Source organism: Chelonoidis abingdonii, chromosome 7 (genome assembly GCF_003597395.2).
Source record: "Chelonoidis abingdonii isolate Lonesome George chromosome 7, CheloAbing_2.0, whole genome shotgun sequence".
Lineage (NCBI taxonomy): Eukaryota > Metazoa > Chordata > Testudines > Testudinidae > Chelonoidis > Chelonoidis abingdonii.
The window spans coordinates 1,380,522-1,405,762 of NC_133775.1; the positions used below are offsets into that span (position 1 = coordinate 1,380,522).

The window sequence follows — 25,241 nt, forward strand, 5'->3', positions numbered from 1 at the left end:
GAGGTGGCACATTGGGTTCTTCGGTGGTGGGTCCCTCGGACCCTCTCAGAGGGAAGGACCTGCCGCCGAAGAAGAAAGCAGCGCGATGGAGCTGCCACCAATCGCGATCGTGTCCTTCCTTTTTTTTTTTTTTTCCCCCTCCGCCACTTGGGGCGGCAAAAATCCTGGAGCCAGCTCTGCTGACTCCCGCCTTTCTCTCCCTCTCCCCCCCCATGCAGCATGTTTTGATGAGGAATGAGGAAGATCAAAAGCCCTGGCCCCAGCGTCTGCACGGGACACTCTGGGACAGGTTGATTCAGATGTCCCAGAGTATATTGATACAATCATTGTGAGATGTCCCATGTGTAGAGGTGCCAGAATGGTGATGTAAAAAAGTCTCTGTCTGTCTGTCTGTGCCTCTTTCTGTCAGGCTCCCCTGCTGCCATTCAGGAACAAGTAACAAACCATTTCATGCAATCTATGCCCTTGCAAATAGCTTCCTCAGAGAGACACCATAATTGCTGTGTTTTAATCCTGGTCTGGTGCATGCTGATTGCAGTTCAGTAAGAGATGGAAATGAACTTATCTGCAGTAGTAGAATGAAGAAGTTAAACAGATCTAAGGACAATTACTTGTGTATCTCTCACTTTGATGTTAGGATGTGTTGCATAACTGAGATAGGGGAACTGTACACGGCCTGCCATGTTTTCCCTTTTCTCTGATTTAAAAAAAATGGAAAAGAAATCCTTCAAGAAATGAAGGAAGCTCTGTGGTTTCTCCTCTCATGTAGACATGTCTAGGTGCAGTCCATACAGAGACAGAGCTCTTCTTCATGAACACAGCAGCTGCAGTGGGGTGGCAAAGCAGCAAGCTGTCTTTAAAAGTTTGGGGTAAAGTATTGTCTTTTTTCAAAGGAAGAGGATCATCTTAAATATCTATTTTGAGTTAAACTCTACGTCTAGGAATTCTGAAGCCTGCATGCTGCATTGAAACACTTAGTGAATGAAGTCAGGGGGCTGTTTCTCATTCTCACTCTTCAACTGTCATATATAACGTACTTGGAGAGTGGAGAGGACAGGAGTCAAGGGCAATGTACTCTTCCTGCATGCAAAGGTGGGAAATGCCCCTCTGCCACAAGCTTACTGCTGAACTGAACGCTTTCCCAGGGGGAAAACAATAGTGCTCCTTGTACGCCTGTGAAAATGAGAGAGATCCCCAGGCATTTTTCTTATCAGTCATTTGATAAATTGAGATACTGGAGCATGTGCAAATGAGTATAATGTTCGGAAATATATTTTACTGCGTAATCCAGAGGAATTTTGGTTGATCTGCTGAATTGGTTTGTATTAAAATGGAAGTGTGAAAGGTACCATTTTTATCTATAGGGCCCTGATCTGGTTCCACAGCCAACTTGCCATTTGTTTGTAATGTGTTCTTTAATTCCCGAGGGCCTACATAGGGGGTTTGTTTAAAGCCCTAGCTGAAACTGGGAGCCACCACTTTTGCTGTACATGTTACTGAAAAGACAGGCGTTGTTTCAGAGCAGTAAATAGAGGGTTGAGTTTCTGCAACACTTGCTGCCTGTGTAAAAAATGTTATGTCATCCCATTAAACTCCGATCAATTACATCAGCCCAACATTAAAAAGCATCACTTGTCAAAAGCCAGTGTTTGTATCCAGATCATTGACTTGCTGCCGGCCTGACACTCCGAGCCTTTCTGCTGTGTGTGATCTCTGAAAGATGGTTCATCTAGCCAGGATCCTGCATCCGACTGCAGTCAGAGCCAGGGCAATTAGTGGTTCTTCGCAGAACCCTAGTCTAATAGTAAAGGCACTGGCCGGATAGTAGAGCTATTTCTATCCCTGGCTCTGCCACAAACTCACTGTGTTCCCACCTCTTTGTACCAGTTCCTTTGCCACCAGTAAAATACAGAACCTATCTAACTGCCTCAAAGGTCTTGCAAGTCTTCATTTGCTAATGTTGGTAAAGCGTTCCCCGCCTCGAACTCAGCCAACTTTGCCATCACTAAACCAATCTGCAGGGAAGTCCACATTCGTTATTTCATGCCAGGATAGAAGTTGTCTTCAATGAAGGTAGTGGGGAAATAGAGCCAGAAAATACCTGATCTCACTACTGGAATGTTTTCTTCAAGGTTACTTTACTTTATTTGTTGCTTGTCATAAATCAAAAATAGCTCAGCCTGAAAATCCCAACTTCGTTCTAATGTGGTGTTCTTGACCTGAGTGGGTGCCTTAGACTAGTTTTAAGTGATTTGTTAGCTAAATAGTTCAGTTACGAAAAGCATTTGAATGTACTGTAGGTGCTCGGGTGCCCAGAAAGCAGATGGCTACAATTGGGGACATGGCCGGCAAGGAGGTTTCAGGGAGCGGACTGCCACTTGATGGGGTGTGGAAGGGTTGGGGGATAAGGAACCAGGCAGGGAGGTGAAGAGGAAAGTGGTCTGAGGAGAAGCATGTCTGATTATTGCCAAGTTTGTCAACTGCATCGGAACTCTTCTAACTCAGCAATCCTTAAACACTGCTTTAAAAAACCCCTTCCTTTAAGGGGTAAGTTTGATAAATACTAATCAGTGGGATGAGAAAAAGCAAATGCTAGCCTGGGAATCTGAAAACACACAGTTCATCAGCAAAGCCAGTAACTCTGCCTTTCTGGGGCTCTCTATGAACCCTTTCTAGTTCTTCCCTGAGATCACAAAGCAAACAGCATTTGACTTATTTTCCTTCTTTGAAAAAAGTGTCAGTTTTTAAATCTCTGAATTTCCAGAATTGCTTGAACTGTGCATGACCACTCTTGGGTTGGCTCATGTGATTGGCTTTCTTTTAGTGCAGTCTTACGTTTCAGTTTCCTCGCTTTCAAATGTGTGTGTTTTGGGAGGAAAGCTATAATATTCTCAAGGTTTTTTTTCTTAAATAATTGCTACAGTGAGAAGGGTGACCAGATAGCAACTGTGAAAAAATGGGACCAGGGTGAGGGGGTAATAGGCGCCTATATAAGAAAAAGTCATCGAAAATGGGACTGTCCCTTTAAAAACGGGACATCTGGTCACCCTAGCAGTGAGTGCCATTTAAAAATCAGCATTTTCCAGTAATTAGTACACTATGGTATCTGGAGACGCCTTCATTAGTAGCCAGTTTAGATGTAAGCCGATGCTATCTAAGATGCCATAATGTCACATCTGCTGATAGGACTTTTCAAAGATGACTACTGTTGATATTTACAAACTTATTCCATCTTAACAAAGATTTTGCCTGGAAGTTCTATTCTCAATGACTTGACTGTTCTCTCTGATGGGCATGACTTTCCACCAGAGAACTCTAGAGATGCCAGCAGATTGGCAATGATGCAGATGGGCTGCAGGAGCCAAACAGAAACCGGATTTTAGTAAAGTTTGACCTTTCAGGTGACCCAAAATCTTGCATCCTGGGGTGTGAAATGGAAGTGAATGAACTTTGTATCTTAGCTGAGTGACAGCCGGAATTCTTCACATTCTGAGGCTGAACATTAGAAAGCACGGGAGAGTTGCTCTGTCCCATTAACTCAGTTCCTGTGCATTTTGGTCTGCATTGAGCTGCAACCCTACTCAAATGGATCACAAGTCAAATGCCCCATTAATTTTAACAGCAGGTTACACTTAATGATATATGGAAATGCTTTATTGACTATGTAGCTAAAAATGAAAATCTCTGCGCTAATAGCATATCGCATCAATGCAAGCGAAGTAGTGTGGAAAATGTAATGGATTAATAGATTACTTAAAATAGGAGTAAGAGCCAGTTATATTATTTTCTTTGAAAAGCATGGAGGTTTTTTTCCCTACATGGGCGTGTGGTTTATGTACTTTGTCACATTATTGCAATAATACAGTAAAATAAAGTATATGACAATATTTGTGTTGAAGTTCTCAATACAAAATATTTTTTAAAAACCAATGGATTGAGAATAATTCTAGGGAAAATTCTGTTGAAACCAACAAATTTACTAGAGCCCGGTGGGACTGCCTGAAAGAGCAACTTTGAGTCCCTTTATTGTTCCCTTACCAGCTGAAACCCCCTGCCAAGGGAGGGTTGAATTATGTTTAAAAATGCAAGTAACTCCCAGTTGTTACAATCCTTCCCTAAGTAATACGTTCAATCAACTGCTGGATGTAGCCAGGAAAACTGTATTTTTACCTGGAATCTGGTTATGAGTTGTAAAATTCTTGGAGGATTTCAGTAGAAAAAAAATCTCCACTTCCTGGCTGCTTCCCCTGAATGAGGAGGAAAGAGTGTTTCTCAGTCATGTTCCGTGGCCACTTCAGGGAATTTTAACCCTTTCTGTTTTACTTTGTTTGAGCCTCTGCTCATCCACTCTTGCCATTTTTCACTGTTTTGCACTTTGTCCTGTGCTTACAGTAATTCTTATAGTCCCCTCATCACCAGCCGTATCAGAGTACTTTCCAGTGCTGCGTTAAACGGCACACCTAGCATCTCATATGTATGGTGCATTCTTTCTCTTACCCATTTCCAGGGGAAGGGGTGTGTGTGCAGTGCAGTGGCTTGTTTTTGTAGGTCCTTGCTTTTCAGTTGCTGTTTTAAAAAAAAAAATGTAAACACTGCTCTTTCCTTGTTTTAAAGAAGGCAGGTCAGAGAGGTGCACCTGGCGTTTGGGCAGATGGTGGGGAGGTTTGAGGTCATCCTTAGTTCCTGGAAGAATTTGCTGCACACTCTCAAATTAGCCCCCAAGAAAGCTCTGTTTCCTGCACAGACAAGCTTTACCCCTGTGACAGAAAGTCCTATTCTGCCTGAGGAGCAGAGCTGCCGACCACTGTCTTCATCCCGGAATTTAATTCTCTTTTAATACCCTGGGCCCAGGCCGCTGAGTATCTTGACGATAAGTCCTGAGACATCTATGAGAAGCCAGTGCAGGGAGTGGAAAATAGGTTTGATGTGACTGTAGGAGCCCGTGTTGCTGAGTTGGAGCTTTCTAAGTGCTGAAGACTTCACGCCAAAGTATAGTGTGTTGCTGTGGTCCAACTGAGAGGTGACAAAGGCATGAATAAGAGTCCAGGTCATTATCCGCCAGGATGGGATGGAGTCTCCTTGCCAACTGGAGATGATAGAGTCTCATATATTGCTATGTGGGAGCTCAGTGTCAGTGAGGAGTCCAAGAGTGCACCCAGACCGTGGTCTGAATTGAACAACTGGGGATGTGAACTTTCAACCAAAGGAAACTGCACCAGGGTTGCAAATTCTTCCAAGTACTTTCCTCTGCCCACAAGCACCATCTCTGTTTTGCTCAAGGTCAGTGTCAGCTGTTCTTCATCCATGAGCAGACCTCATCCAAGTACTGGTCCATCTTGGAGGTAGTCCAGGAGGTTGAGAATGGATGTCTGTTCTCTTTAATACAAGGAGATCCTTCATCAGTAGCACTAAAGCTAACTCTACCTCGTGTCCTGGCCTGAATCCAGATTGTGCTGAGTCTTGTTCTCTGTGAAAGCGGCAGAGAGTCCTGTGGCACCTTATAGACTAACAGACGTATTGGAGCATGAGCTTTCCTGGGTGAATACCCACTTCGTCGAATGCATGAACTTGCTCATCTCTGTGAACTTGCTCAGGAATGGGGGTTTGATGCTGGGTAATAGATGGCTAGAACGGATGTATCCACGGTGGGTTTCTTTTGTGTCAGTTGCACTATTGTATGTTTGAACAAGGAAGGGAAGACTCCTGCCCTGGCTGTTTCAGTCAGGAATGGCACCAGTTGCTCATGATTCTTTCATGAGTCCGGAAGGGCCTGGGTTGGATTCACAAGTCTTGCATCAAGACTCCTTCTGACAAGAGAGTGCAGTGAACTCTGGGAATACTGGTGTGTATAGGCAGAGTGGATCCAGGCTGTTTGAGAGGCTTCCTGAATGCATGTGAACTTTCCAGCATTGATTAAGTAGGTTACTACTTTGGATGGCTTTTTGGGATGAGATTTGAGCATAGTCTTGGAGAAATTCTTTATACTTCAACCTGTCTGTTTCAGCCTTCAGTGTGAGAGTTTCTGGCCCTCTCTCTTCATCTGGTGTGGGGTGTTAGAAACTCAAGGAGATTTCCGTGGGCAACGGGGAAAGAGAAACTTCGTGGGGGCTATGTTGTCAGTGGTTAAGGCTAGCATACTCTGGTCTATCCCAGTTTGTTTAGATTGGGGAACTTCCTCTTTGGCTTAGTAACATGTTGCCTTTGGAGAGTGCTGTGCCAACATTAACCCTTACAGCACCTCTGTTTGCTAGGCTACCATTATGCAGTTGGGGAAACTGAGGCACAAAATGATGATTTGACTTGCTGAAGGTCACACATTGAAACTGTGACAGAGCTGGGGTTAGAATGGAGGTGTTCCTACCTACTATGTTCATCCATTAGAGCTCCTGCTTCGCTATAGGGCAGGCATTGCTTCATTTTATGATAAACCAGGAGTGGGCAAACTACGACCCATGGGCCAAATCCAGACTGCCAGCTGTTTTAATCTGCCCCTCAAGCTCCCACTGGGGAGTGGGATCTGAGGCTTGCCCCACTTCAGTCCTCCAGCCAGGGAGCGGGGTCGGAGGGCCACTCCACACAGCTCCCAGAAGCAGCGGCATGTCTCCCCTATACCTCCTATACTTAGAATCTTAGAATATCAGGGTTGGAAGGGACCTCAGGAGGTCATCTAGTCCAACCCCCTTCTCAAAGCAGGGCCAATCCTCAAGTAAATCATCCCAGCCAGGGCTTTGTCAAGCCTGACCTTAAAAACCTCTTAGGGGTAGCCAGGGGGCTCCGCTCTGCACGCTGCCTCCGCCACAAGTGCCGCCCCAGCAGCTCCCATTGTACCTGCAGACATGGCAGTGTGCAGCAGAGCCACCTGGCCGTGCCTCCGCATAGGAGCTGGAGAGGGGGACATGCCGCTACTTCCGGGAGCTGCTTGAGGTAAGCGCTGCCTGGAACCTCCACCCCTAAGGCACCCCCGCCCCTGCACGCCAACCCCCAGCCCTGATCCCCCTCCTGCCCTCCAAACCTCTCGGTCCCAGCCCGGAGCACCCTCCTGCACTCCCAACCCCTCAGCCCCACCCCAGAGCCTGCACCCCCAGCTGGAGCCCTCCTCCTCCCCCCCGTGCCCCAAACCCCTACCCCAGTCTTGGTCGCCCTCCAAATCCCTCAGTCCCAGCCCGGAGCACCCTCCTACACCCCAAACCCCTCATCCCCAGCCCAACTCCAGAGCCTGCATCCCCAGTCAGAGTCCTTACCCCTGCCTCAGGCTGGAGCCCCTTTCTGCACCCTGAATTCCTCATTTCTGGCCCCACCCTGAAGCCCCAACCCCCAGCCAGAACCCTCACCCCCTCCTGCACCCCAACCCCAAGTTTGTGAGCATTCATGGCCCACCATACAATTTCTATACCCAGATGTGGCCCTTGGGCCAAAAAGTTTGCTCACCCTTGTGATAAACAGTCCCTGGCAGGAATGTCCGGCTGTGTTGGTGAGATAGTATCCATGGCTTGTAAATTGAGATAATTGACACCCAGTGATTAAAGGGCACGGTTAATAGTAGTTTTCTTTCCTGGCACTTTAAGGAGTGCTCTCTTTTTCTTTGCTGTTTCATAGAATCATAATCTCTAATTGAGATCCCACCCACAGCACATCTAAGGCTGGGCTCTTCTTAAGAGATTGTCTTATACCATGTGGCCAGTCTAGTATCCTCTTGGATTTTCCTTAAATTTCCTCTTCCCTTGCTTCGCATGACTCAGACTCTTTCTTTTAGGAACGTTTCGCTGCTGCTGTGTGGTATTTTGAAGAGGTACCAACTGCTTTGTTTACTTTCAGCTATGGCCTGGCGTTTCATGTGCTTCGCCTGGAGGAGATCTCTCAAGGGCTTGGTTTGGGTTTTTTCGGTTAAAGTGAAGTTTTTAAACAGCAGTCTCAGCATAACATTTTTGGAGTGACGCCACAGGACGTCGGTGAGTTTGTCATTGAAACCTGACGATGCTGAGGTTTTCTGTAACTGCGTAACCTGTTTGGAGCTGTTGATACTTGCCATCCCAGTCAGTAATACTTCGTTGTCTTTAAAGTACATTAGTTTCACTCAGGCAAGTAGCAAGATGGTGCCAGTGCTTTGGGTGTTCATTGAGCTGCATGAGACTTGCCACTGGTCACTCTCCTTCCTCCCAGCCACTCCCCATGCAGGCTTTCATGTGGGCAATGGGAGCTTTCAGAGAGCTTGGCTTTAAATTGCACTTCTCTGCTGTGCGTTGACATGGACGTCTGGGAAAATACAAACCCATAAAGGAAGACTCTTCTCAGAGCTATTAATAACAAGCTTTTGGTGTAGATTTGTTCAACCTGAACAAACCTACCTCAGTGCTTCTTCTTGTCACAGAAAATGATGCCCCTCTGCTGGGCCCCGAAATTGCTTGGTTGCTTTTGATTGTCTTGCGTTAATTGAGCAGCAGCTCTGTAGACTGTGCCGGAGGAGTGTGGGCTGTTTGTTCAGCAAGCAGAGGCACCGGAATGGATTGTGCATTGGAGCCTTGTTAGTCTGCCTCTTCCATTAGTTAATATTGCCTGCCACTCACGGCTTTATAAATGACCATCTTACTGTCACTGATATTTTTCATTTGCTACTGCATTTCAATGCCTCTGAGGGTGTTTAGGAGGCTTGTGAAATGTATAAAGTGATCCTGATCGTATCAAGTATAGAACTGTCGTAAAGGTTCATCAGTAGACCGTGCTGTCTCCTAACATGGCTCTGAAATGCCACGAGACAACAGAGTGATATACCCAGGATAGCACAGGCCTCTCCTCAGGATCCCTTTAAGAATAAATGATTTCAGCTTGGAGAGAGCTCCAGCCAATTCGTTCTATGTATGTACCGCCCTCTCTGTGTGGTGCTGATGCCCAGGTGGTCAAAAATGCACCACCAGCGTCACTCCACCTGCATTCTGCCTCTAATTTCATTTCCACCAAGCCTGTGTCTAGCTTTCCAGACCTCTGAGCAACTCCAAACAGGTGCCAGATTTGAAAGCACAAAGCAGCTTTGGATGTTACTCATTCTTACTGGACTGAGAGAGACTGAGATGAGGGGTGCTGTAGGATACTGTATTTCTAGCACAGTGACAGGTTGATGGCCCAGTATCTCACTTGGAAAGAGCTGAGAACGTGCCTTTCCAGGGGTATAAAGCTTTTGATGGATTGTGCGAGATTTAAGCTTACAGTTAGAATGGAACATATAGAAAAGGTACTTTAGACAATTTTTTGTTATTTTCAAAATATATTGGGCATCATTTTTGCTCTCCCTCTGCAGCACGAGCAATTGGACTTATGGCACTAAGAGGGCCTGACTTTACAGGCTGAGGGATATGAAGAATAAATGCCCATAAAAATGTTTACAGTTTTCGCTATCGTTTCCTCTAAACTAGTCTTTCTGAGAAATACGTTGTCACAAACAAATTCCCAGCTGTTGTGGCGTAAAAGTTTTATTGGTCCTGTTTGTGATGGCCTGCAAAGCAGACTCGTGGCTTTACAACGTGCATGTAGAGGCTCTCACCACACCATAGTGTATTTCTTCTCCTTAACAGATAAGGACGGCCAGTTATAGTTGGCTCTTAGGCACATAAATCTCACCAGTGAGAGAGCAGGCCCCACAGTGTCAGTTCTCTGTGACAGATAGCGTTGACCCTGGAGAGCTCACCGGGCTGACTCCTCAGGATTCTGCTGCCAACTGCTGTATTCACCATGGACTCCTGCTGTCCCCCTATGTCGGTTGCTGTTATGCACGTGTTTACAGCTGCACTTTGGAGCTGAACCCTGTGGTCCTGTAAGACTGACGTTTGGGATTGATTATATGTCCCAGGCCTTCACTCCAGCTGATGCTTGGAGCAGGTGCAGCAGATGGGACAAGGGGGCATGTATCCGATGCCAGTCGCCACGAGAAAAGTCATTGCTGCCCAAGCTGGTGAAGGAGCACAGTGATGGCGGGCCCTGAGAAGAAAGGGCAGAACAGCCGCTTTGGACAAAGGGTAGGAGCAAGGAGCAAGATCCCTCTTCATTGCTCCTGCTTGGGGGAAAGGGGAAGCACAATGAGGGTGCCAGAAGAGGGGTGACGTTTCAGTAGCTGAACCTCAGAAAGGCGAGCTGCCCAAAGTGAGCCTGCAGCCATCCCCTGGGGATGCTGTCTGGCCCTCTGCATGCGAGCAGGGCACTCCCAGTTCTCTCCTAAGGACTGGAATTCCTGCTGCCAGCAAGAGCTCAGCCTGCTCCCATGCTGGTTGAAGTTTCTCCTTTTAATTGGAAAATCACCTGGCTTTGATTCTCCCTCCCTTCTTCCTGCTGTTACTGGTGGAATGGGAGGTGAAAGTTAGGTTATGCTTTAGCTGCCAAGTGTGTGTTAAAAAGGGCAGTGGTGCCAGGGCTAGGCTTGATGTGGCTACCAGCCTGGCGGCAACTTGCCTCATAGCTCCCACCTTCTCTGTTTTCAAACATCTGAATCCCAAGGAAAGGAGAACGATTTCGGCCTTGTCCACACTTGAAGATTAATTCAGATTAAAGTAAGGTGTGAATTTAAAGAGCAGCAGCTATTCCGGAGTAACTGCATGTGTAGGCAGGCCCTCAGAGTGGTCGGCGCAGATAGTGAGAGTTAAAAGGAGCCCAGCAATGGCTGGGTTCAGTAATTAAACCTAGATCAGATGGTCACCGGAGGGGGACAAGGCGGGAGCAGCTGTGAGCTCCTCTCTCTGCTTACGGAGCTTTGAGCAGGGGATATTTAAAAATCCCCCTCAACAGGGATGAATGAGCCCGGCATCGCTTGCTGAGTGTTGTTTAGTGGGTAAGCTTGAGTCAGTGCTAGTGCCCTGCCCTGGTGTGCAGCCCAGACTCACCCAGCAGCAGCACTTCTCAGCATGTATGGGAGGGTATCCACCCAGCAGAGCATCTGACAGGCTCTGAGGCTACCGAAGAGGCCAGAATCCCTCCCTCACCCACTGGGAGGTTGATATGTGCAACTGACGCCCTAAGACCATTCCCCACGCCTGCAGAAGCTGTCACCTGCCCCTTGTATTTAAGCCCCGTACAGCGTGGCCCTTTGGGGGCTACCACAATGCCACCAATAAATGGAGGTGAGTAGGAGGTACTGGGCTGTCCTGGAGGGGCCCAAGGAGAGCTCTGTCCTTAGACGTCCCTGGGCATTTTACCACTCAGCTCTCGGGTTCAGGATTTTTGCTCCCTAAAGACATGCCCCTGCACACATACACTTACGCTCGCTCTGCATCTGATTGCCATGGGACCAGGCTAATCCTGTGTGGATTTGGACTTACCACCTGGAAGCCTTGTCTCTCTCCAGTGGTGTGCATGGCACTGAGAGTGTGAGCATGCACTGTGTGGGACTTTTCCAGTACTCGGCCATCCCAGCCCTGGGAGAGCTTGTGGTGCTGAGGGGTCTGGCCCTTTGTGTCTTCCTGTGGGCATTGGAATGTCCAGCCTTCTGACCAACGGGCAGAAAGCGCGATCCTTGGATCCTGTATTGTTGTGTGGTGGATGCTAAGAGTGCAGTACTGTGGGGCTCTTTAAACCCCAAGAAAATTATTTTCAAACTGCTAGTGGGAGGAGGGCCCCAGCATTTTTCTCTCACCCAGATCACCATCTCCCATTCCTATAGCATGGTCCTAGATTGGTCTCTCTTGTACTCCCTGAAGTTACGGATGGAGCCTAACATCATTTCCTATCTGTGCTTCATCACAAAATCCTTTCCTCGTCTTTGATTTAGTCGTGCACCAAAGATGCACAGGTCAGTGCCCCATGTGTAGGTCTGACTCAGGCAACTGGAATCAATATTGAACTTGTGTGGAAGATTCCTTTGTCCAATGTGTGTATGGGCAGGGATCATTGCAGATAACAAGGGACTCTCTTGCACAAATGCTTGCTTTTGATTTGGTGATAGTTAAGGCTATGTTTTAGTCATGGGTATTTTTAGTAAAAGTCACAGACAGGTCAGGGGCAGTAAATAAAAAATCATGGCCCATGACCTGTCCATGACATCTACTATATACCCCTGACTAAATATTAGGGGGAGGGGTTCCTGGGGTGCCATGGGTGCTGGGGGAGGAGGGAGAACAGCCCAGATGCTGGTGGAGTGTGGCCTGGGACCCTTGCTGGTGCTGGAGGGAGACAGCAACAGCCCGGGACCCCCGTTTGGTGCTGGAGTGGGAGCGCGCAGTGATGTGCAGCCCAGGACCCACACTGGTGCTGCAGGGGGAGAGAGGGTTGGTGGGGCTCCACATCTCCCCTACGCCAGCAGCAGCAGTGTTTGGGTGTGGCTTGGGGCACAGGATGGGGTGAGGTGGTGCTTACCTGGGGGACATCCCCCTTACTCAGCTCCTACGTGGAGGCATTGAGTCATAGAATCATAGACTTTAAGGTCAGAAGGGACCATTATGATCATCTAGTCTGACCTCCTGCACGATGCAGGCCACAGAATCTCACCCACCCATTCCTGTATCAAACCTGTGTCTGAGCCTTTGAAGTCCTCAAATCATGGTTTAAAGACTTCAGGGTGCAGAGAATCTTCCAGCAAGTGACCTGTGCCCCATGCTGCAGAGGAAGGCGAAAACTCCCCAGGGCCTCTGCCAATCTGCCCTGGAGGAGAATTCCTTCCTGACCCAATATGCTGATCAAGCTATAACCCTGAAGGCATGGTGGGAAGACTCTCCAGCCAGAGACTCAGGACAGAATATATCTGTAGTAACCTCAGATCCCACCTCATCTAACCATCCGCACAACAGGCCATTGGGCATATTTACCACTAGTAGTCAAAGATGAATTAATTGCCAAAATTAGACTATCCCATCATACCATCCCCTCCATAAACTTATCAAGCTTAGTCTTGAAGCCAGATATGTCTTTACCCCCACTTTTCCCCTTGGAATGTTGCTCCACTCCTCTGATGGTTTGAAACCTTCGTCTAATTTCAAGTCTAAACTTCCTGATGGCCAGTTTATATCCACTTGTTCTTGTGTCCACATTGGTACTGAGCTTAAATAATTCCTCTCCCTCCCTGGTATTTATCTCTCTGATATATTTATAGAGAGCAATCATATCTCGCCTCAGCCTTCTTTTGGTTAGGCTAAACAGCCAAGCTCTTTGAGTCTCCTTTCATAAGACAGGTTTGCCAGGCAGCTCTGCAAGCTGCTCCCACCCCAGTCACCAGCTCCCATTGGCCAGAAACTGCTGGTGGAGGCAGCATGCAGAGCTGCCAGGCCATGCCTCTGCCTAGGAGCTGAGAAAGGGGGATGTCCCCACTTCCAGGGAGCTCCCCAGGTAAGCACCACCCAGAGCCCTCCTCACCCCATCCCATGCCCCAACCCTCTGCCCCCTCCCACACCCAAACTCTGCTGCTCCCAGGGTGGCCTGAGACTGCCCCAGCAGCGGCCAGTGCAATTGGTACAGGGGCTGCCTGAGCTGTCCCCAGGCTAGGCACACCGGCCGCTGCAGAAGTCACAGCGGTCACGGAATCCGTGACTTTCTGTGACAAACTCGCAGCCTTAGTGATAGTTTAATACTAAATCTCCATGCATTCTTTGGATCAAGTTAATTATGTGATATTTTGCTTAGCGTGTTCTGTGTAAACACTTAAACAAGCCAGCAAAGACTAAATATTCAGTGTGGTATTAAATTAAAGCCCTTTGGGGTTTCAACCTCCCCAGACTGAACATCTGCTTTCACATGGCAGATAGCAAGGTGCTGGGCTTTAAGGACATCTGGCTGTGCACCGAGGGAATTTAATTGTTTCCTACCGTTTGTGTATCTCCCTTTGCAGTTTAGTCTGTGCCACGCTATACTGTGGTGTATCTTCTGTGAACTAAGGTGCAATGTGTGTTGTGGTTGTGTCAGTGCTGTTGTTGCTTGTTATTGAGTGCTGGCTCTGGTGCCTTTCTGTTTAAGCTCTGTATGTGTGTGAGCCTTTTGTCTTTGAAAATCAATGGATTGCAAATAAAAAAAAAGAACCTTTTAAAAAACCTCCTACGTTTGCTGGTACGCCAGAGGTTTCTAGGGAGGCCAGACTGGGAGACAAAATATGGCTTATGCTCTTAATAAGCCTCAGTAGCTTTTTCCCTTTAGAAAGCCCTGGCTGCCCCTCACATCCAAACACAGAGGCTACATTCTAGTGGGTTGTTTTGATTACAGCAGATGTTGCCTTGTGCTGTAGAGTCTTGATGTACAAACAGGCGGGAAGTGTCTTGGGGATTCTCCCGAGATCTTGGGAAAGGATGTTTAAGATTAGTCACCAAATGGTCCTAGTTTGTCCTGCAAATGTGGAACTTTAAAATAAGAGACAATCAAAATATCTTCCTATTAGTGCTTCTCTGACAGTAGGTAAAATATGGGGAGGGTGGGATCCCAGTGAAAGGAATGTAAAAATGGAAGTATGGTGGGGTCACAATCTTGTGGGACTTTGGGGGAACTGTGGGGCCTGGTAGGTTTGAAATGTTCCAGTGAGTGAAAGGGTCAGATTAGCAGGCGAGGAGAGGGTTTGCTGAAGTTCTGCTCTCAAACTAGAGAAAATAGGGGCCTGCTGAAAATAATTGAATTTTTAGTGCTTTTAAGGATACTTCATGTTTTCCTGGCTCTCTCTTTCCGTGGAAGCGTGTCCTTTTTTAGTGCTGTTCAGGCTTAGGAGAGTACAGTACATCTTGCCACGGAAGTGAGTAAATGAACTCTGTCCTGCACTTGTTTGCTGAATGCTTGTTCTGGAGCTTCCTCATTTTTTCAGCACAGGCGACCTAATGTATTCAGCCAAGTCTAGCTGTGAACATACGGCAGCAGCACACCAAATTGACCTTTCCTTTCCAATCGATTGTATCTGTGCTTTTAACAGTTCAGCATTGTGATGCTTTCATTTATAATATAGCAGTAAGCCACACCAGCGCGTGCATTAGTCATCTCTCGCACACCTCCGATGCCTTCAGCTGCCTGAAGTCCATCGGGAGCTTCCTGATGCACAGCCTAGCATTGCTCTTCGTGGTTAGATGTAAAGTTACATTCGTTTGTCTCTAATAACCTCTTTAACACCAGTTTTTGGGGCAGGAAGAGATTTGTAATGGATTTTTCCATTGGGAAGACTAGTGCCTAGTAGAAAGGAGAAATGTGTTCCTTTGTGCTCTCTTGACAATTTGTATTGTTTATTGTGTGTGTTTGTTTTTATTTGGCCCTGGTGTTGGCTGTATGTCTGTGTAGCATGCAGAACACATCTCTCTTCTTGCATAAAGACAAACACCTGCTGTTAGAGTTTATTAACAACAACAGATCGAGCTTACATATCAGTGAAAATCATGGGCGTATCCCAAGGCAATTGATTCAAACAGAGTTACATTTAGCAGCTGCCCCTGTTGCTGCAATGAGTGCTCGTTACAGAGTCTAGAGTACTTTGGGGTTTTGCAAGTTTCTCAGGTCATGTCTATACGTGCAGCCTCTGCAGCACGTCCGGTGAAGATGCTCTTTGCCGACAGGAAAGAGCTCTCCCATTGGCATCAAAACCCACCTCCATGAGCGGCATAAGCTATGTCGGTGGGAGAAGCTCCCCCACCAACATAGCACTGTGCACCCAAGTGCTTATGTCGGTGTAACATGGTGCTTGGGGTGGAATACTCACACCTGAGCAACGTGCATTTTGCTGACATTGGCCATAGTGTGGACAGAGCCACAGTGGGGGAGTCGGGCTGATGCTCTCCAGTAGAGGCACTGCTGTCACCAGGACTATGATCCTATTACTGTGTGAACTGTAACTCATCAGTCTGTTGTGTGTTGTTTCCTGTTGCAGAAGATCACCTCCCAGCCGGTTTTCCAACCATTGACATGGGCCCGCAGCTGAAGGTGGTAGAAAAGGCCCGCACAGCCACTATGCTCTGCGCTGCCAGTGGCAACCCCGATCCTGAAATCTCTTGGTTCAAGGACTTCCTTCCTGTGGATACAGCAACTAGCAATGGACGAATCAAGCAGCTCCGTTCAGGTAAGGCCGCAAAGCAAGTAAGGCTTCTCTTCTCCTTCACTCTTCGCTCCCGGCCTCTTGCCATTATAGCTTTTTGCATATTACTCTGAAGTGCAGCTAAGCACCTAAACCCAGACCTTAACTTTGTCCCCATTATGATATAAAAAACCAGCCTTTGGGGGCCAGTTTTCTCTGGCAGGATATCATGACCTGCTAGAGATTGAGATTAGCACAGACATGCCTTTGGGCACATCACACCGATTCCTCTGTTAGTCGGGATGTTGGCTGAGGAGGATAGCTCATAATGAGGCTGCCTCACATCCAGGGCAAGGTCAGACACTTCACCCCAGCTCAGCAGGTGCTCAGATCCTACGGTGATGAGTGCTGTGTAGGAACATCTCTAGAAGAGAACAGAGAACACAGCACACAGGATGCTAGAGTCAAGGACCAGAGGCTACTACATCATGGCCCAGAGCTTTCAAGACAACACTCTTTTTTCTCTTGAAGTCTTTACCAGTCTCCAAATTCTACAGAACAAGGATAAAGAAAAATCAAGAAGCTGAGTAGCAAATAAATGACTGGTTTGTAGATTTCAAGAACAGAAACATGGTTACCAGGATGCACTTTCTTATTTCTTATTTAACGAGTTAAATACAAGAATGTGCAATACATGCTGCAGACTTCTCTCCAACACTCTGGCACAAACTAGTCTGCCCCAATGCAAGGAAATGCACTTGGGCCTCTAATAATGATCTCTTGCATTTCTGTCATGTCTTTCCATCTTCTAGGATCTCAAAGCCCTTTACAAAATTAAACTATATAAAAGGATTGCTTAATCTGTTGCTCAAGTGCAGCCGCATCTGGGGTGAAAAGCAGCAGCTGTTAAAATATGCATAGCAGCACTACCCCACAGGGCTGGAAGGAAGGAAGCCTATGGCATTCAGCTGAAAGCGCACAAGGGAATGGAGTTGATATGGGTGCCTTCTGACTAGAAAGATTCTTTGTTGCAATAAGTTAATGCAGCCTGTGTTGCCTGCCTGTGGTATCTACTGGCACCCAAAGGCATTGCCTTGTCCAGTGCTGCCAGGGCATTCCTATGTTCTCTCCTTATAACATGGACATTTAATGTGTGCCCTGTCTGTGCAAGCCCTCTGTGGTGCTCTGTCTCTTGTGCTAGCATGAAACAGCCTTTAACTGGGAGAGTGGGTAATTAGCAACCTCTGTCGCCTACATTAGAACTTAGCCTGGCATTCTGGTTTCACCTAGATTTGCTAGTGAGCACTAATTACACTAATACATTTCCAGCTTAGGAAATTTCACAATGACCTTTAGCTTTTCTCCCCCACAAACCTGGTTTAATCTTGATATGTTTGTGCTGAAAGAAAATACCACACTCGTTAATTATTCTTGGAGGCATTAGGAAAGCAGCAGTAGGAAAGTGCTTATGGATATTTTACTTTTCATAACTGACTAAATCAGCATCCGCAGGTAAAACTGTAAATGAGCGAGGCAGCTCTGATGCACTTGCTCTCTGCATCTTCTTTATGGGCACTTGTCCATCTCCTGTCTGCTGGGCGAGCTTGGGGAGACAGCTAGAGTGTAAAAACTATAAGCCCTGTTTTGTTTCCTTTTTCCTGTTCTCACGCGACTTCTGAATTGAATTTCACTGGGGATTCAAACTCTAGAATTTGACTGCTTGTTGAAGACACTATAATTACTAAGGGAGGCATCAACGGAACCTTTTAGAAATCAATGAGCAACATACGCCCTCAGCCCTGTGAGAGAAATTGATTAGATTTTAGTGTCGTTTCAGCACAGCAGACTTCCACGTGCAGGTGAGGGGTTTGTTTTTAGGGGTGGGGAAAGAAGATTCAAAGCCAAGGTTAGGATGAAGATTCTCCCCCCTCCTAACAAAAGTGGGAATCAAGTAATTTACACCATGAGGCTCTCGCTTCTCCTGGGTCAGAATTTAGCGGCTGCCAGGTTGTATGGTCATTCCTCTAAGTACAATCTGAGCTAGAACGGGGCATGAAATATGGATCCTTCCTTGCCCTCTGCAGTCGTCCTGTTTGTAACAGTGTAATAGGTCAGGCAGTCCCTGATCCAATCCACCAGCTGCTATTAAAGACTCCAGCAGAATTTGATAATGAAGGAAAGTTGTTTTTCAGAGGAAAATAAATGTAAACAAGCATTTTGTTATTATAAAGTATTAATCTTCCTATATAAAGGAGTCTCTGCTCCATTTAGAGCAAAATCATCTGCTACAACAGTATCTCCCAGGCAGCCTGGTGTCAGCACAGACTGTCTCAGTCTGAGCACAAACTCATTTCATTTAATTTAGTTAAAACTAATAAGCCCCAGACTGATGGAATGTAGTTAAAATAGTTGCATATAAAGAGTAAAGTCTAGCCATTTCAGATACGTGATTTCCTAAGCAAAGTCTTCACCCAACACACAGTCAAAGGTCCGGAGTTCTACCTCAGACATATTGAATGTCAGTCTGAAAATGCCAACGCTGCTTTAGAAACCTAAATTCTCTCTTGTGAGAGCGCGAGTTTTTCCCCTTTATTTCTTCAGGCTCCTGGTACAGTATGAACAGCTAGATAGATAATAAGTCAGATAGTTAGAAAAGGTGCTCTCCTCTGACACTCCTATTTATATGAGCTGGCAGTGCTCTAGGGGCTTCAGACAGAAGCTCTGAAATAATGTGCAGTCAGACCATGTACACTCAAGATGGGCTCGCCTCTGTCCAGCAGTTTTTAGGGGTCTAGTCTTCCTCTGACAGGGGTTCTGGAGAGCATATGCATTGCAAGGAAGACCAGTCGTAGCCTTAGGCAATTTCAGTTCCATAACTCTACCAGTCAGAGTCCTTGTCAGAAAGAAAACTCCTATTCTTCTTCGAGTGCTTGCTCATATCCATTCCAGTTAGGTGCACACCTAACTGGAATGGATATGAGCAACACATCTCGAAGAACAACAGTTACAAAGGTGAGTAACCGTCTTTTCATGTGTGTCCCGGGTGTCATTCCTGCCACTTGTCTGTTGTTTATATACATACATATGTGCATTTTATAGTTAGCCTGGCTCTTTAGGTTCTTTTTATAAAAGGAATGTATCCTCACCCAGGAACAAAATCTTTCTGTTTCTTTATGTCAAGTCTTGTGTATTATCGCAAATTGTGGTGGGGCTATGCCACATGCACACAGTTGGTCTACAGAGTTCAACACAGCAGCAGGTACAGGATCTTCTCTAGCTTGTCAGATAGACAATCCAGGATCAAGACAAGGGACTCTGATCCGACCTTACTGTATTAAACATTTCCGGTACTAAACGTACCACTATCTCCTTCCTCTTGTGGTAAGTAGGCTTTGCAACAAACCAATCACTCAGAAAGACCCAAGTGTTTCTGTCCTGGAAGTACGTAATCATGGACAAAAGTTGCAGGTTGTAAGGCCTGATCAGCACTGGAGAAATTTACCCTGAGTGCTAACCATTTTAAAACTACAAGGAGTCCGATGCATATGAAGAAGTGAGCTTTTTTGTCCACAAAAGCCCATGTCCAGATAAATCTGTTAGTCTTTAAGGTGCCACCGGACGCCTTGTTGTTTTTGTGGATACAGACTAACATGGCCACCCCCTGATACTTGACATTTTAAAACTGGCTCTGCTGAACTGATTTTAAAATGGCTGGAGATATAGTATTTTAGGTGGTTTTAAAACAGGTTCAGGCCTAGTCTACATTATGGCTCCAACTGGTTTTAAAATAGATTTAGGGGAATTTGTTTTCAAACTAGTTAGTGATTTGGAGACAATTTTCCCAATGTAGACCAGGCCTAAGCATTTCTGTTGATGCTCAGGAGCTCAGTTTGAATTTTAGGGTCTTCAGCAGTGAACCTTTAATTCAGTACAGATCTCTGAAGGACCCTCTTGCAAAATATATGGTATTCAGACCTTTCAACCTCTTAGTCACTTCCAACACATGCCTTCAGGATTCATATTCAGGGAAGCCTTTCTGCCTTACTCATGAGAAAATCGCCCGATAAAATGAAGGGGAAAAAAAAAAAGGTAAGAAAGCAGTGTTGAAACCAGGTGTTTCCTTTGTCCTGAACGCTAACAAAGAATCATAGGTGTAGGACTGGAAGGGACCTCGAGAGGTCATCTAGTCCAGTCCCCAGCACTGAGACAGGACTTAGTATTATCTAGAACATCCCTGACAGGTGTTTGTCTAACCTGCTCTTTAAAACACGTTAGACAAACAAAGTCTTTCTCCCCCCACCCCTACAGAGGTTAGAGGAGGAAATGTTTCACTGACACTGTTTTGTGATGCCAAAAAATCTGCATCTGTTAAACAACTTTGTTTAACAAGAGTCATCCTGTGATGATGTATTTTAATTCATAGTGACTAGAACTGTGTCCTGGAGCTGGCGATTGCTAACAGGCAGCTAATTTGATATTCAAGTAATGAAACCTGGCTCTGCAGGAGACCCCCATTCACTCTTTGTGTAAGTTTGATGCCCCATTCCATGGCAGCCGTGTATGCGGCTGCTTAGCCAGATTATCCCAGGGTAGTTACGCACTCTGAGTTGTTAGCAATATGTTCTCTCCAGGTGTGCTGCTTCACATGGATGCCTACTCTTCAGATGTTATTTGTGAATGACAGTCTAGAGGCTATTGCTGTTGTCAGATCACTGGAGCACTCAGCCAGCTGAGAAAGTAGCTGCAAGAAGCTGAGCACCTACTTCTCCCCCTTACATTACAATAATGCCCAAAAGCCCCAGTCACGCTTGGGGCCCTTTTGCATTGGGCATTGCACAGATGCACCGGAGGGGATAGTCCCTATCCCAAACAGTGTCCTGAATCCAAGAACATTACAATTGTTTATTTCATCGATTGTGGAAGGTGATCAGCGTCTTGCAGGAGACTCCTGCCTCCTGTCAAGATCAGGCTGTAAATCCAGAAAGCAGATGGGTATCTGGCTGTAAAGAAGAACTGCAGAACAGCACTCCAAGAGGCAAGGAGGCACAGTCCAGAAGGACACAGTTCCCCATGTGAACGATGTGAGCTCCCTCAGGAGTGGGCTGAGCAGACACATGGCCCAGACAACACCGCTGCCAGCAGACAGACAAAACGTTTAGAGAGATGAACGACAGAGTAAGAATTGTTGTTCTTGGAATGTTTGTCCATGTGGCTGTCAGTGCATGAGGTGTATGCACACACCAGTAAAGCTCTGAAGGACCGCAGTTACTGTGCAAGGTGAGTAACCCTCTCTCTTGTTGTCACGTTCCCTGACAATAGCTTGCCTTAAATAGGGCTTCATCCGAAACTAGCTGATATCAGCTGAACTGAGCTTTCTGGGATGGGAGTATTGCTAAACCCAGCCCCCTGCTACATTCAGTGGGACACACTTGGAAAATGGAGGGGTGGGGGTTACTTCCGGTGGAGATTTAAGGGTAAACTATGTGTCAGTGAAGAAGTACTGGATTGACAGCCTTAAGGCGAATCTGTGTAAACAGAAATCAGCCCCTCGTTCTCCACCAGTGGGAAGTGCTAGGGCCACGCAGCCACTGGTGTTTCTGCTCTGGGTGGAGCCCTCGATCCCAGCAGTAAAAACACTAACGTCCTGTCCACACTAATGCCTCCGTCATCGCTGTGGTGGCTGCAGCTGCACCAGTGAGGAAGTATGGGTCAGGCAAGGCCACAGAGACTGATGTCTACATTTATCTAGAGAACCAGTACATCACAGACAATGGCAGTGCCTGCTTCCCCTACACTCTCCTGCCAACGTGCATCAACCTGCACCTCCAGCAAGGGAGAGGGCCCAGGCTCCATGTCCACTGAGTCCAGTCAGTGAGGTGGTGAACTGAGACGTTCTCCTCACTTACGTTGAGCCCTTCAGTGCACACAAAGGACTAGGCTGAAAGCTTGTAACCGGGATGCCCTTTGTCATAAGCCTGTCTGGCCATTACAGGACACAAGCTGGGCTCAGTCATTAATCTTTTCAAGTGTTTGTCATGCTGCCAGCTTCATGGCCCATGCTGTAATTAAGCCCTTTTGGGGTACGAGGGGAATCAGCCTTATCCTGTGATTTTGAGGACTTCTTGCCTGCGTTCTTTCTGTCACGCTGAGCGTCCCACAGGAAAGTGTTATAGGAGCACCTCGAATGCCATTTTCCACAGACATTCGCACATCAGTGTTCCTCTGGGTGAAGAAGGAAAACGTCCCAAACCTGGCAGGGTAACTAGGCCCCTGGATGAATATTGTTCTTCAGCACAGTGAGCCTCCTGCTTACGCTACTAGGCCAGGGGGATTGAGCTGTAATGCAGGGAGAAGATGAGCCCATTGCACTTAGCTTGAGGGAATCTGTTTCAAATGCACACTTGCTCCTGGAGCTCTGTGTAGACAATTGCGTATCAGAGAAAAGGGCTTAGCTGCTATGGTGGGTAGATTTAATGACTGGTTTCAAATCTCCGTGGTGCCCAGGGCCGGCGCTTCCATTTAGGCGACCTAGGCGGTCGCCTAGGACACCAGGATTTGGGAGGGCGGCATTTTGGCGGCAGGGGGTCCTTCTGCGCTCTGGGTAGTTGTCGGCAATTCTGCGGCGGGTCCTTCACTTGCTCCGGGACCCGCCGCTGAAGTGCCCCGAAGACCGGGGGTGTGGAAGGACCCCCCGCTGGAGAATTGCCACCAACGACCGGGGGTGCGGAAGGACCCCCACCTAGGGCGCCAAAAACCTTGGCACCGCTCCTGGTGGTGCCAGCATAAAACTATAAACCCCACTTCAGCCGGCCCAGAGCAGGGAAGGGTTTCCCGGGTTCTGCTCCAGGGATGTGTTGTCTGTGTCGTTTCCATGCCTGTGTGGGGAGTGACCGTCTGTGCTGAGGCTTTTTATGTGGGGGTGGAATAGGCAGAGAAAACCAATGGCTTCAGAGAAAGCTTAGTACTTACCAAACTCTCCACCTGGGCAATGAGAAATAACCCTCTGCTCCCTGCCTGTGCAGCATCAGTGCTGTGCAAGTATCTCTGGCTATCCCTGTTCTGTCAAGGGTAGCGGCAGTTACCAAGACAGGCAGCAGATTTACTATGGTAAAGGAGAGATTACCCACAACTTCGGCGACAGCAAGATCTTCCCTGATGCTTCACTCATCTGTGGACAAAAACATCAAAAAATATAACCAGCCATAGAGTTAAAATGGATTAATGTCATCTCGGCTGAGGAGATGGCTACAATAAGCAGTCAGAATTGTTATTCCTGATTTGAACAAGGCCGCTGCCTAAAGGAACAGTAGTTAGGAGAGAGATAATAAGTGTAAATATTTTAATTACTTTTTCCGAGGCGAGTTAAACATGCTTAAAATCTGCCTTCTTTGTATTTACAGAAACTCTTTGAGTGTCTTTCTTTATTTCCCATTGGGTGAGCATTGTTGTGGATAATGGAATGGGGAGCTGTAAATCTGAGATACACAGCACTCGTGTATGCATACTGGTATTTATTAATCAATACACTGAACATGATTTGACACTCTGTGTCCTGTTTAACCCTGTTTTTCTGTCTGTTTAAATTCCTCAGTTTTCTTTGGTAAGTGCTTGGTTTTCAGATTTTACAAATCTGCATAAAACCAACACCTACCATGAACTGCCTACAGATTAGATATGCATGAATCTCTCCCTTGTACTAACAGCCTTCGTATGTGCAAAATAAGATCAAGGGGACAAAACTGGGGATTAGAGGGGTTCACTGCCAATTTGCCTACCTGGATTTCCAAACACTTGAATCTATGTATTGTTTATTAACCACATAGTAAACTCAGGGCATAATGCTCCACATGCTAATCTTAAACCCAATGATAAAACAAATTTGTGCTGACTGATGCATCAAGTCAACTGGACCTTGTTACCAAAAGCCCTCCTTATAAGATGCACTGCATTACAGCATGTAAAAGTGACCTTCAGCTCCCTTACAAGGAGGGTAAGGATTCTTTCCTCCAGCTACTGGGAGGCGTGGCTGGTGGACCATTGTTTCGTCACTGGGATTCGTAGAAATTCTTCGTCATTTTGTTTGAAAGTATTTTCCGTATAAAGTGAGTTCTACGTGACACTAATCTCCATGCCAGAGGGAACTAATACTGGGTTTGTACAAATGTGCTCTCATGGAGGCTGGCTTTGCTCTTCTGTCCCCTTAATTTCATTTCTTTAAATCAGCAGATTTTGTCCCACTGGTCATTCTAACCTGAAAGTCAGAATGTGCCCCATGCCAGCGACCATGTGCGTAGCACCGCAACCCTCCCAGCACACTCACCCTCACACACCACGCTGTCTCCTCTCCCCCACCCCTGGCTATCCAACAAAGGGCACCGCACCATCTTTCCAGTGTCTCTTCCATGGCAACTGCTTGAATAGTAATGAATGCAATTGGGTAGCCAGTCGCCAGCAGTGGAATGGCATACCCCAGGGTGGGGGCTGCACTCCTGGGAGCAATGAGCTTTACTAACCTAAGAGTGTCGCTCTGACTTTACTGCACATCAGTTTCTTTTTATTTATTCCTGTCACGCTAATACAAATTCTAGCTTTAAAAAACTTTCTGCTTTTTAGTTATAATTTTCTTCCTTTCCTCTTTTGTACTAATGCTTCTCTCTAATCTTATTTGCATTCAAATTACCTCACCAGGTGGTACACCAATCAGAGGTAAGAATGCTGAAATGTGTCACATCACTTCATTTCCTGTCTGCCCTGCTCCTTCTCCACCAGTGTTTCTCATCTCCAGCTTTTCTCTCAGCCCTAACTCTGCCAGTGCTCTTGCTCATCTGCGCTCTCCCACTAGCGTGTTGATTTTGGTTTATTTTTAGTGTGACTCCTTGCAGAGTCATCCATTGCAATGTTGCACTGTTGAAAGGGGGTTATTCAACAGAAAGTTTGCAAACTAGAAACACTTCTCCCGTGTGTCCCAGAGGGGCCGGCTCTCCTGCGGCTTCAAGAACTCTCTGAACTTCTGTTCAGCATGGTACAGCCGTCACCTACTGGGTGTCGATGTGCAGGGAGTTTTGATCAGTCGCTGTGGTGTAAGTTTAAGATTGTAACATTTTCACAAGAGAACAATCAAACCTTTTGTCACTCTGCTGCTGACAGGCATGAAAATCTAATCAGATGAAGATAAATTCTAGAGAGTTCAGGCAAATCTGGCTGTGAGATAAGCAGCCCCTTGGTTTGAGAGCGGTGTGAAGTACTGTAGTAAGAGTGAGGAATCAGCCACTCCTGGGGAGTCCCGAAAGCCGGCCCC

General features: G+C 46.7%; 1 protein-coding gene across 13 annotated transcripts in view; it reads left to right on the plus strand.

Annotated features, from left to right (window-relative positions):
* The window catches only part of PTPRF (protein tyrosine phosphatase receptor type F), a 510,254-nt gene that overhangs the window by 353,846 nt on the left and 131,167 nt on the right, over window positions 1-25,241 (plus strand). For 7 of the 13 annotated variants that reach the window (XM_075067538.1, XM_075067541.1, XM_075067542.1 and 4 more), the window contains exon 6: window positions 15,800-15,988. In XM_075067538.1, the coding sequence (XP_074923639.1) occupies window positions 15,800-15,988 (189 nt within the window). Of the gene's footprint in view, window positions 1-15,799; window positions 15,989-24,631; window positions 24,650-25,241 lie in introns of all 13 variants that reach the window. The other 6 variants (XM_075067537.1, XM_075067540.1, XM_075067539.1 and 3 more) reach the window with 1 other exon arrangement.